The sequence below is a fragment of the Neodiprion pinetum genome, chromosome 2, assembly GCF_021155775.2.
Source record: "Neodiprion pinetum isolate iyNeoPine1 chromosome 2, iyNeoPine1.2, whole genome shotgun sequence".
Classification (NCBI taxonomy): Eukaryota; Metazoa; Arthropoda; class Insecta; order Hymenoptera; family Diprionidae; genus Neodiprion; species Neodiprion pinetum.
The window spans coordinates 3487018-3500326 of record NC_060233.1 but is presented as its reverse complement, the minus strand read 5'-3'; the positions used below and the strand labels follow the sequence as shown (position 1 = coordinate 3500326).

Sequence of the window (13309 nt, the reverse complement as noted above, 5' to 3'; positions counted from 1 at the left end):
TAATTTTTAAAAAGAATGCTGAAACACTTCATCTTCTTCGAAAATGTATTAAGTCCAGTTTCTCATCGGGATTAAATTTTTCCTTGCTGAAAATAGACGGAAAAGGTAGAACCAAAGGAATCTCTTTGCTTTAATTCTTCTGTGTGAAACTAAATTCTCTGATTCTTACCGGTGACGTTTTATTACATTCGATACCGTTTCGCCTGTTGTATCGTACAATTTGTTTCTTTACTCTATCGACGTCTGGATGTTCTGGTTGTACGCCCGTTTCTTCGCATGGTCTTTTCAACGTGGGTTTACCAAAATGTGGGAACGCCAATTTCAGTTTTCCTGAAATATGACGAACAGTGTTACACAAATATTAACAATTGTTGAGGAAAAACCGTTGACTAAAATGTACTGAATATCGTAATGGTGGGCTCTTAGTATTTTGAGTATCCTTGCCCAGTTACCACCGACAGTCTTTACCTATGTACCCGTCTAGAGTTTTATTTTTCTTTGCCATACAGATGATTTTCTTCATCGGCACAGCACGTCGAATGAACGATTCACACTTAATTCCAAAAGATAGGTTACTAACTCTGGGTACCTGCCATGGAGGAACGTACAACCACAATTCGTGTTTGTCAATACCATCTCTTAACTCTCTGTTAGTCAACTTTTTACGAATAAACGGTGGATATTTGCTCGGTGAAGAAAGGCCAAACACTTGGCCACGGAGACTGTAGTATAAAAAAAATAAAAATATTCCTTTCTTCTCATTTATTTCAGGACCATTACAGTTTAGATACGATTTTGAGATGAACAATGAATTATCAGAAAACAAACTTCTCGAGATATATTATTTTCGTAAAACATAGACTTACGGCATATTGGTAACATAACTGTGGGGGGGTTCAATGTCTGGACTGGGAGGAAGTTTCAATTCTGGCCTATTACCACAGAAAGAACGCTCTGACATTGTATTTTTCTTTTTTTTATTTATATTTTTCTAAAATTATTTTTGGCTAAATTCTTATTGTAATTTTGTCGAAAATATGATGTTGGATTCAATATTGATGGTTACATATTATGTCAAGTTGACTGAAAGTTTTGTCAGAATTTATTCAACACAAAACAAAATAGGATCAACGGTGGTTATGATATATTCATAATGTATTTTCCAGCTAACAGAGCAACGATATGTTACACCGAAGTTGATCTTTAAAATTTATCACATTTATCCAATAATATTTCTCTAGATAAGAGAGCAAAGTTCTGTTAACGGAGTAAATAATAGTTGACTCAATTTTCCCCGATTGAAACTCTTTGTAGTATTTCAACATCATAGTGTAAATGTAACATTTTTGTTAGATCTTGTCGGCCGTGTAGTGCAGCAAGATTTTGGAGGAGGCGGTGGTGATTTGTGCCCTTCCCGTTTCTTCTTCTTGGCACAGCAACAACCATCCTTATCACTACTTGGTTTAACTTTGTCAATCTGAAATTCGAAAAACCAGTTGACTGACTTTGCATAGATCGAATTTATCCTCACAATTCAATCGATTCGAACCAGCTAAATATTTTCGCGGCTTTTTGCTTGGGTACTAAGAAAGAAAATGATCGAACACCTTACCGGCTGAGCACTGTAACTCTGTTCGAAGCTCTCCTCGGTCGGTACGACACCCCGTGGACGTCGCACTTTTCTGCCAAGAGCGATCTCGCGTATGGTAGGCGCAGCGGCGCATGGAACATTCATTTTACGAATTCGATCGTAGGTTCCCGGACAGCCAGGAGGTTCGGGAGGGCAAGGCGGTTCCTCATCGGGACAATTATTTACAGCTGATTCTTCGTCTGGATCGTTATGGGGAAAAAAAAAATGAATTCTCTACATCCAAATTAATCCTTATTGCGCCTTCTGGGTAAGAAATTATATCCGGAACCGGTCAGGCAGTTACCAACCTTATCGATAACGTCACATGATAATCAAACTAGCTTCTAAATATGCTCGACAGATGGCGACAAAAACTACGCCCGCCAGAGTTAAATATTTCCGTATTTAAACAGGCCATAAAACTCGGTACCTTTTCCGAATTCCTCGTCCAGACAAACAGCTGCTTCCTTGCTCACTTCTTTCTCGATTTTTGTCTTTCTCCGCGGTAAATAATGCTGGATCGCATCGCTCAATCTCAAGGCAACCTCCGACGGTGTTCCGACTATCTCTTCGGCTGGAAAAAGAAATTTCTGTTACTCGTTGATCTGATTTTGATCTCTGATTGTTTGCCGTATCGTTTACTTATTTACTTGTTTATTTATTTTGTTTTCATAATTAGAGGAGAATTCGATTATTCCTGAAAGAAAAATTTCTCCGCATTGTATTTAACAAGCTTTTTGGTATTAGTTTGAGAAGAGTATTGTATTCTTGTTCATTGAGAAGGGCGGGGGAGGGAGAGAAAAGAAAAGAAGAAAAAAGAAAAATTGAGTCACTCGCCACCAAGCGAGAGTTCTGTTTATACGTTGATGTTAAAACGCGCAGGCATTGGGGGGGCTAGGAATGATCCTCTTCCGATTACTCACTCGAATCGCTGCACTTGACGCTGACGTCATGCAGTCTTCTTGGCATCGTTCTCAACGTTCCCTTCTTTCCCTTTTCTAATCGTGGAATAGATGACCATTAAAGCAAAAATATACACCTCGAAATAGAATCTTTACTCCGTACAACTTCCGATACATATGTATGCACACACAACGTATACACGCATGTGTATAGTGTAAATAGGTGTAATGCGAGTAGAAAAAATACCACTAACCACCTCGAACCTCGGTGTTCTTCTCGATTATCGGACTCATCGACAGCACTGTAAAAAAGGAACCAAGGAAATGAATAAACAAATGCTTTGTACAAAGAGAGAAGAGTAATCGTAGTCAGAGTGATAAATGGAGAGGTTGAAATTGAAAAAGTGAACGAATTCGTACGATATTTTTCTAAAAAATCATTCTGCTCGTCGTCCTCGTCTTCTAGGCAATCAGGATTCATTGATTCGTATTTTCCGGTCAATACGGTGTAGGAATCGTCCTGCGTGACATCTTGAAAATAAGAAAGGAATCACGTATACTTGCAAAATCGCGTCCAGATATTCCAAACTTCGTTTTATACATTTTCAAATTGTAAAACAAAATTTCGATAACAGATTTTGAGTAATTCTGACAATCTTCCGAAGCCGATACAATCAATTGAAATCCATTCTTACTCCAGCATGCCTGATCCTCCTCATTGTTATCTTCGAAGTCCTCCATTTCCCCAAAATTGTTTCCCCGGCCTGACGAAATAATGTACATTAGAATCAGGCAAAAAATATTGGTTTTGTAGCAGATATCGGAATAAGGCTTATATTGGTAAATTTTTCTAGACTTCAATAATTATCTTTAACCTTTTCAGTCACACATTTTTCCACTCAATATTTTGGCCTGAATTTTGTTTCACTGGGGTGCTTTTGGATTCGTCGATCACGAATCTGAAGTCTGAGTTTGACCATTTCTAAGTCCAAGATGGCGAATCCATTATGGCGGATGTAAAATCGAACAAACTATCAAAATCTTACGATTCTGGCCGAATCTTTTTACCCGGGTGTTTTTGAATTCGCTGATTACGAATCTGCCGTCGGTTCGTAAACCCAAGACGGCTGATCCAATATGGCGGATGTAAAATCGAAAAAACCATAAAAATTCGATGATTCCAGCCGAAACTTGTTACGTCCATACTTTAATAGCCGTACGAAGTAACAAAGATCATTTGAAGTTGTAAATAAACCGTGATAAGGCTAAGACGTGGAAATTTTTGAGGTGGGACGTTGAGCATCCGACTATTGTGACCGAAAGAGTCAACTCGTGACGCAACGAATCCACAACCGTATTACGATTTCAAAACCCAATAAGCATCGAACGCAGACTTTCACGCGATTCTTTTCATACTCGATTTAGCGCTTTCTTCGCTCCCTTTGCGTTATTATCCGTATAACGTCGATTGATCCAACCCGTCGATCTGACATACACGCTTCAATGCCGCGGGTCCAGGGGGACACGTGTCGAGTGTACGTGGGTGGCATTTCACTAAATTAGTCAAGCATAACCAGCCCCATTGGTTTCCCACTTTTGGAACAGGGGCGCCTTTGTTAGCGCCAAAGTATCCCGCGCAGATCTGATTGTAAACCTTCAGGGTTATAAGCTCACATCAAACGAATGCTGATCGGTGCTCAAACACGCCGCGCGTGTATCGTATAAGAATATTTAATACACCCTCTTCGATCCTTCTTTTGATATTGAAAATTTTTATACATTTTTCTCACCACCCGATCAATCTTTTACTTTTTTTTTTTTTTGTAATAATAATGAGAAAATTTTCGCTGAAATTTGCACGAAACTTGTGCAAGCTGCTTACCGAGATCGATTCTTTCCTGCTCGAAATTGTCTTGATCCGCTGTAAAAGAGAACCGGGCAAAAATTTATTCACATCGAATAATTTTCACATAACCTGCTACACTTGTAACATTTTTTTTTTTTTTTTCTCTTTCTTTTCTAGCGAGTGAGAATATTTCTGCTCACCATGATCGGTGGAATTGATTGTAATTGTTTTATTCTTATTTTTACAACATCCCCCACCGCCTCGTAAACTTTCATCGGTGTAATTCATTTTTGAATTTGTGTATGGTTTTCCAACGACAATTTTGAAACTTTTTCCTTTTTCCTTTATTCGGTGTAGTTCCCTTTTTTTTTTTTACGAATAACCTTATTTTAATATAATTTGATTGATTTTGAATTTTGGAAATTACGTCACGCTCCCTCCGAAATTAATAGAGATTTTTGCGAATGTTATAAACATTGTGCGAAAGGCGCATCGAGGCGCGAGGCTGCTACTGGCGTCGATCTTTCAAACTAAAATTTTCATTCGACAGACCGAATAGTCGGCTTTGAATTTGCTGCGATTTTCTTTTTTTCGTCTCGTTTTATTATAAAAAACTGACTCGCGGAAATATATTGCTGTTTCAATGCCGTGCTCAAGCCCGCGTAAATTTCCTATATAAAGGAAACCTTTTGCAACGAAAATCGATTCTCCGATGAATTTTTCTCCGTTTTCTTAAACTCATTTGAAAACTACGCGTTCGAAACACGCTTAAGCCCGTTGAAAACTAGCTTTAGTGGGTTTTATTTTTGTAGCAGCTCTCAACCGGCATTGATAACGCGGAATGTTTCGGTCCCTCGGGATTCAAGGGTTGAGCCTCTTCCAGATCCCCCGCGTTTCAAACCGCGCTTGATTTTCAAAAATGCAGAGAACCAATCGTGTCCGTTATGTCGAGCATTAGCTAGCGATGGCCACTCTGAGCTGAAAATAATCGATTCGAAAAAAATAATCGAACAGGAGTCGATTAAATCAGTTAACCTCAATCGATCAATCGATTATTTCGTATTTTTTTGCAAACGGTGCATATAAAAGCGAAAATCGATCGTGAGGAAAAACAATCGATTCTGGCTATTAATCGGCTTTGAAAAATAATCGATTTTCCTCGATTAATCGGAAAAAAATAATCGATTGTTTTTCGTCGTTCTTTTTACCTGCCGATATCGGGAGATTCTCGTCGCGGAAAGACCTCGACTGGTTCCTCAGATTTTCCTCCAGCACGTCTCCAGGGAAGGTTTACGCAGACATTATATATACAGGTATAGGCGAGAGCTCACCGCAGCGTCGAAGAATGGCAAAAGGCAATAGACTTTATATTTTATTTGACGCAGATACACAATGCTTTGTGGTATACTTTGAGGAGGCTTTAAAATTGTTTTGTTAGAGGGTTCCGCGTCGGGCGAACGACGGGCATCGCCGGTTTTCGAGGAGGAGGAGGAGGAGGAGGAGGTTGCAGAGGATGAGTTACTTGTGTGAGGGGGTGTCGAGAGATCAAAGAGATCTGAGGATCAAAGAAATGGATATTTGCTACAAGTCGAGGTACAAGGTGCTCCTCCTCCAGCCTCTGTTCTTCTCCACTCTTCCTCCTTCTCTCTCTCTTTCTCTTTCCATATCTCCCTGTAAAGCCGCGATTTCACCCCCCCTCCCCTCACGCAGATTTCCCGCGAATCATCAAAATAATTATAATTACTCCCACTGCACTGCGGATCCTCGGCTATGATATCCGCTCTCTCTTGCTATTGTTAAACTGCAAACAAGACTCAGATCTGAAGGTTATTCCGCGATCGGTATTGAGAGGGTGAGATCGTTATTTTCAACCTCTGTTATGCTTCAACGCAGCCTTACACGACCGTTAATACGCGATACGTTTACCCGAATCATTATCAACAGACTGCAGGCTCATCCGACTCTCCAGTTCCTCGCTATTCAAATATAGTGTACAATTATACAAACGGGGTTCCGAAGTGCGTCAACTCGATCCGGCAATTAACTTAAAACGTTTATTTTCAGGGGAGACTCTATAATACTATACACTGGTAAAACGCTCCTCGTTACGCCTTCACGTACATTCTACATACACATTACATCCTACCTCAGTTTCAATTCGGGTTAAACGTCAATATCAACGGGTTTTTTTTCAAACCTCCCCCCCCCCCCTTTCCTTCCTTCCCGCATACTTGACTTCTGGCACTCCTTTCTATCAATTCCGCGTATTCTATGCACTCGTGAAAGCAAACAGTATCACAGATAATGAAGAGTAGTTAGGGACCGTTCGTAAAACATGAGACGCAAATTTTATAAATATTCGACCCCTTTCCACCCCTGTGACGTTTCGTTACGGATACCGATGCCCATCCCCCTTGCCACCCCTGAAAATTACGTGACATAGAGCCACTCACTCACCCTTTTTTTTCAAAAATAAGAAGCAAGTGAAATATTAAAAATACTTTGGGTTATTTCAGAACGAACAATTATATATTGTTTAGTTTAACTAAATATATACGTATAGCGTCACGTAACTTTTGCTGAGGCGTGTTTTACGAATGGATCTATTTAGGGTAATACGGCTAAATTCTAGAATCAATAAGGAATCAATGCGACGCGTTATTATTTCTCAGCGAAATCGCTCGTAATACCGAAGGTGTAAAAAATGTTCTCGAAAAATTGAGTAAATTTTGTTGAACCTCGACCAAGTGCGGGGTTCGCAACAGCCTAGCGTACGGCCCTGGTAGAGGCCAGAGGGCAGGAGACCTGATGATTGGCCGCGCTTTGAACGTTAGTTGGCTAAAGCGCCGCGAGATCGTGCGGCAGGGTAGAAGTAAGTAACCAAAGACACTCGTGTGAAAAGTTTTCATGGCGACGGTGTGCTTTTCGGTTGTTAACGGGGACACGAAAGTGAAGTGTTTGGGTGGTTGAGAGAGAGAAAGAGAGAGAGAGAGAGAACCCCGTGAGTTTTTCACCGTTGCGTGCCGTTGTTGTTGTTGTGCTGTTGTTGTTGTTGTTGGTGTTTTCTCGTGCCTGGTTAAACGGCGGGAGGGAGGGAGGGAGAGCGAGAGAGGTAGGTAGGTAGGTAGGTAGGCAGTGAATATTCGGTGCATCGTGAAACTGCCTTGTGCGTATAAAACACATCGGTTTCGGGATCGCACTCTCTCAGACCGAGAGAGGGAGGTTCTTCGTCGTTCGTTCGGGTTGAATAGAAATTATAAATCATCAGGAACGACGAGGGACCCGGTTGTGACTACCGATGACCAGTTGACAGGATAACAAAATATATTCTATCTCTCTTCGTGAGATGATGTTTCGACGAGGAGGAGGCGGCGGCGAGGTTGAAGGCGGCGGAGATCTACTCGTACTCGAAAATCATCATCATCATCATCATCATCAGCAGCAGGAGCAGCAGCACCAGCAGCAGCAGCAGCAGCAGCCGATCCTCAGAGGAACATAGAGTATATACAATACGATACAACGCAACGCACAAGCACACCCGTCACACACATCCAGATCCGTATACCTGTAATCACCACCGTGTGCCTGCATCTCTCGATAATAAACAGGTAAGCCTTGTTGGTTAGGTCTAGAGCTGATCGCGAGTGGCGTTTTTCTTTTTTTTTCTTCTCACGAGGCTGAAGTTAGTAACGTTAACGTAACGAAACATCCATTGGGGGGGGAGTCACTATTTTGCAATTCTTTAGTGACTTTGAAGTGGTTAAGTTTTGAAAATATGAATTACTTTTCTCTCATTGCAAAGTATTTACCGCATCTCGGAGATTCTTTTTCGATCGGTTTACCGAAATGCGAATCGTTACGATAATGTCACTACGGCCACGACCTTTTTTTTTTTTTCCTTACCATATTTTCATTTCTCTTTTGTTTCACGACGACCGTTCTTCTTTTGTCAATTCTTCGGCTCTCCGATACACGTAACCCCTTAGTTTTTGATCGTCAAATATTTTCTCCGTGACTACATTCGCGGCGAACATCGTGTGTATAATACACTAATTTCTCTCTCGCTCTCGCACAATGCCCACCCACACACACCGGCGGGCGAGTTTTCCTCTCTTACATTCGTTATGACCGTGGTCGTGTGGTGTTGCTGCTGCTGCTGCTGCTCGATGCCGCTGCTCCGACTTCGGCTTTTTTCTGCTTCTTCTGCACTCTGGTGTGGCGGCTCCAAAAATAATACAACACCGCGCTTCTGTATAAGTAGGGAGCATTCATCCACCACACGTTGTGTGATCTAGGGACGAGAAGCGGGAGAAAAAGACACACGGCGTTGCGTCGTCGTAGCGTTTCCACTCTTCCTCTCTCTCTCTCTCTCTCTCTCTCTCTCTGTCTATCTATCTATGTGTCTATCTATCCATCCTTCTCTCTCTCTTTCTCCAAATATCTGTGTGTGTACTCTACGGTGACCCGAAAAAGTTATCCAACCACGGGCAGTTCTCCTCTGCCCGTCCGTTTCTCGTCTCAGGTGATAAAGCTGCGCTACCTGGGCTGACATGACCCGATCCCCCAGAATCAGAACTGCTCGAAACTAATTCGTGCACGAAAAACGTTTCGCGTTCTCGCTGTTTTACGTCGCCACGCACAGTGACGATGACCGAGTCGCGGCGGTTTGTCTCTGTTGTGCCGAAAACTGCCGCTCAGGCTGCCTTGGGGCGACGCTGAAACGTGCGCGATGCTGCTAGATAATAACGATGATTTATTTGTGTCGAAGGAGGCGTGTGTTTTTCTCTTATTCTTTTTTTTTTCTTATTTATTTATTTATTCTTAGTTTTTTCTACGATTTTCTCCTTGACAAAGAAAGAGAAGGTGGATGATGGGAAAATAAAATTAGGTATAGATGAATAGGAAGAAAGAAATCTATATATTACACGGGGATTAATAATATCGCACTACGCTCGCTTATCGGCTTATGTATTGTAGGATTTCGGGGGGGGGGACATGTGTCTCTGTACCTACATGCAAATGTGTGGAGGCACGAAGCACGTGGGTAGAAATCGCAGAGTCTATTGAATTGTTGGAATCGGGAGTTTTCGATTTGAGGCTGACGCGTACTAAATGGATGCTTTTTTAAATAATCGTTACATCGTGACTTTGAGATGGTGCTTGAAATTTGGCAAATTTTTATATAATTAAAACAAAGCGTTTCTTACGTACGATACTTGGATTTTTATAAGAGAGTGAAGTTCGTAACGTTAATGTAACGATTGATTATATCTTAAATTGAGTAATCTATTTTTAAAAAGCAAAGTGTATCTAGATTTTGGAAATTAAACTCCTTACAATTAGTTATAAATTTTCAAAACAATGATTTTTGTTTTAATATATCGTTACATTTTAATGTTTATTAACTTCGATATGTGAGATTATTTTTTTTTTCATCTTCAAAAACTTCCGAGACATTCTACATCATACCTTATACGTAATAATATAAAGTTGCAAAATAGAACAGTGATTTTATTTTGTCCTTCAATTAGGTTTAGTTAGTTTAAACGATAATTATACTAAATGCCTATCCATCCATTTAGGATATTTTAGACAATACATAGACTTCCCGGATTCTGGACTTCTGGAATTGTTTATTGAAACTTTTTACCAACCAGATATTATCAACATCAACAATAGATATTATTATATCATACCGTTTTATATATCCGTAAATATTAATGAATTATACTTATTTGACCGTTGAAATGCAGTGCCTAACCACATCTGTCATTCATTACGGACGTGTTGATACGCGTTACGCGAATGCGGTGCACTCACGTACAATAATTATATATATTAAAAATGTTACACACGACATCTGCGAACAACATTTACATAAACGATTGGCGAAATTTTCGATGAGAGATTTCTTAGCAAAATTGTAAAAGGTACACACATCCGGTTTGAATTTCTGAAACACTCCAACCGAAATATCTCGAAAACTCTCGAATTAGGGAAGCTGTTTTTCGTTTCATATTGTAGATAATCTAATTTTCTACAAAAAAAAAAAAAAAAAAAAAAGGGTCAAGACTACCTAAATACACCTAAATGTTCATCTCGTATTCGATACGAGCGTTTAAAGTTTAGCGCATTGAATAAACTAACGAAGATTCTTATTACCTTGTAAATCTTCATCTCACGCGTATTCTAAAGCTGATACAATTAATGTCACCCAGTAGTCACAATCTCTGTTATAGAAAAATTGATCGTCTATGAAACGAAAAAAAAAAAAAAATACATCTCTCCAACTTGTACATGTTTAGAGTGTTTGAAAAATTCGAATCGGATGAATCACCCTTTAAAATTTTTCTACCGAGTTTCGTTTCCACGAGGCTTCGTTTCAGGCTTAAATCTAACTTTTCCACGGGCTACGTAAGAAGATTAGAAAAAAGGGACAAAAGAAAAAAAAAAAAAAAACTCCCATCCCAATATACGTGCACTACGTACACACACCACACACGCACGCGCGTATATTATTATCTCTTATATTCGCATCTCGCGAAGATCAGTTCTGAACGGAACGTACGCTGGCTTTCAATGAACCAGCAGCAGCATCAGCGGAGTATAACGTGTAGGTATAACGATAATAGATAGTAATAATAACAGCGAAGACGGCGTCGACAACGTGGACGAGGACGAGGACGAGGACGCGCTGCTTCTGCTTAGTTTCGTTTCGTTTCGTTTCGTTTCGTTTCGTTTTCTTCGTCTTGTTCACGCCTTGCAATATTTATTCTCTCTCTACATCTCTCCCTCCATCTCTCTCTCTCTCGGCGGTTATTCGCGTCGGACGAACGAAAATTTTCTGAAGGTTGAAACAACAAACTCTCTCATCCCTCCCCGTCTATCTTCTTTTTTCACATCTTTCTCTCTCTTTCGTCTTTTTTTTTATTTTTATTTTTTTTTTTTCTCTCACTCTCTCGCAACGAGATCAGTCGCCGCGGAGGAAGAACCGCTGACAATTTTCGCGTTTCATTATCACGTTTGTGCGACAATTGCCTCGATCACGCAGTACGAGTGAAAAACGAGATTTAATAACAGATTGAATTTGGTTACGTCATTGTAACGAAACATTGAGGGGGGAAAACATTGATTATTTTCTTAATTTTACAAAATTATTTTTAACGAAACAACATTTCGAAATGCGAGTGTGGTTTTTGTTTTATCACGGTTCATTGAATTTCGGACAATTAAAGAATCTTGATATTACGTTGCGATAACGTTTTTATCTTCAATGTGATGATTTTATGGATTCTTTATTGTTTCACCTCAACGAATTCGACTATTGCTTTGCTTTTTCTTATTCTTTTTCACATTATTGCTTCGGTTATGTTTATCGTATTTACTTTTTTTCTTGCCAATTATTACTCGTATAATATTAATAATAATAATAATAATAACAACAATAACCACAATAATGATATCGCGACGTTGCAAATTTATAATAACGCAACTTACAATTCAGGAAAGGTTTAGATTTACCGACGAGGAATTAAAATATTGACGCGCGTTAAAAGAAATAAAAAAAATCCTCCGCGTTACCGATAATAATTTTTCATATGCGTAATTTGTTAATCTTGCATATTGCTACGATTTTAACGTTATTAGTACACCTCTACAATATAGTTACGTATGGTTAGGAATTTTTCTCTCTACTAAATAACGCAGGTACATACGTACAAGATACAGCTACGCAACTTTGAAGAAAAAAAAAAGAATATTTTATTCACTCTCTTTCATAATAAATGAATAAATAAATGTAAAGTATAAAATGATGTCGCAATAAAGAAAATTCACGGTCAGTATAAAGTCGCATCGAATTTCATTCGGCGGCATAACTATTTTAATAAGAGAAATTTTTAGTTCCGGTTACCGCTCGGTCCATAAATATTTTCATATTTTACCGCAATCCTAAAATATAGTTCCAGGTAGAAAATGATAATTAGTTTTCTAGCTGTTACCGGAAAGTCTAGTATCCGTTGCTATTCTTTCTCATTACGATCACCGTTGCTACATTTTCGTGCAACTGTTGCGAAAATTTAACGCTCGCGCAACGATAAATTGACGTTAAAGCCTTGTTTAACTAAAAAAAAGTAGAGCGAACCTCGGAAACTGATTTCGCGTTGCAACAACCAAAAAAGGATCGACGATAGCGCAAAATGGTTAGGCGTACCTCGTTTTTCGTAATTCCAACAATATTCAAACAGTTTTCTTTAAAGATACCTGTTTTACTCAATTTTTCTGGTTACTGTAACAAATGAAATTTTCCTCAGCGTACAGTACGTTATACATACATGTATATATACATATGTATAAAATGGCGGCGCGCACGTTACATGTATGTATAATATTCGATGCGGGAATATCGCGGTGCGACCGGCACACGGGGCATAATTATTTCAGAAAATGTTAATAGGTGTCTACGTCTGCACTCTTGAGTTTCTTGACTAAGGCGAGGTGGGGCGGGTAGCGGGGAGGGGGAGGGGGGGGGGGGGAGCGAGACGGAAGATCAGAGTCGGGAGCGGTCGCTTTGATGTTCGCCGCTGCGCGACTCCTTCACGCCAATAAAGTAACGGTTAAAGTTCCCTTTAAGCCTTAATGCCATTATCCTTGCTTTATGCTGCCTCCCCCCCCTCCGCTTTCCCCGCCCATCCCTTTCCCCCCCTCTCTGTCTCTCTCTTTCTGTCCGTTTTTCTCTCTCATTCATACGCGAGTACGTTTCGTATATTTGTAGTTTTTTTCTTTGATTTTTCCTTTTTTCCTTTTTTTTTTCCTTTTTGTTTTTGTTATTTATCTCGCCAAACACGCTGGATTCGTTAGTGTTAATTAATTCATCGAACTTTTTGAACGGTGTAAGGGAAGAGAGGAGAGAGGCTGAAGTTATAAGCGTAA

General features: G+C 39.8%; 2 protein-coding genes across 6 annotated transcripts in view; one reads left to right on the top strand and one right to left on the bottom strand.

Annotated features, from left to right (window-relative positions):
• Positions 1–13309, top strand: part of Axn (protein axin) — a 71483-nt gene that overhangs the window by 7324 nt on the left and 50850 nt on the right. For 3 of the 5 annotated variants that reach the window (XM_069133663.1, XM_046613146.2, XM_046613140.2), the window contains exon 1: positions 7262–7986. The exons of 1 other annotated variant lie outside the window; for it this stretch is intronic. The gene's annotated coding sequence lies outside the window, so the exon portion shown is untranslated. Of the gene's footprint in view, positions 1–7261; positions 7987–13309 lie in introns of those variants that run through there. One more of the 5 variants, XM_046613144.2, reaches the window with a different exon arrangement.
• On the bottom strand, positions 1014–4435 carry LOC124212764 (uncharacterized). The gene is made up of 8 exons (XM_046613176.1): positions 4415–4435; positions 3228–3296; positions 2953–3063; positions 2787–2834; positions 2554–2628; positions 2061–2204; positions 1613–1830; positions 1014–1477 (listed from the first exon to the last, which is right to left on the bottom strand). The coding sequence occupies exons 2-8, from the start codon at positions 3271–3273 to the stop codon at positions 1325–1327; spliced, it is 795 nt and encodes a 264-aa protein (XP_046469132.1). The 5' UTR covers positions 3274–3296; positions 4415–4435; the 3' UTR covers positions 1014–1324.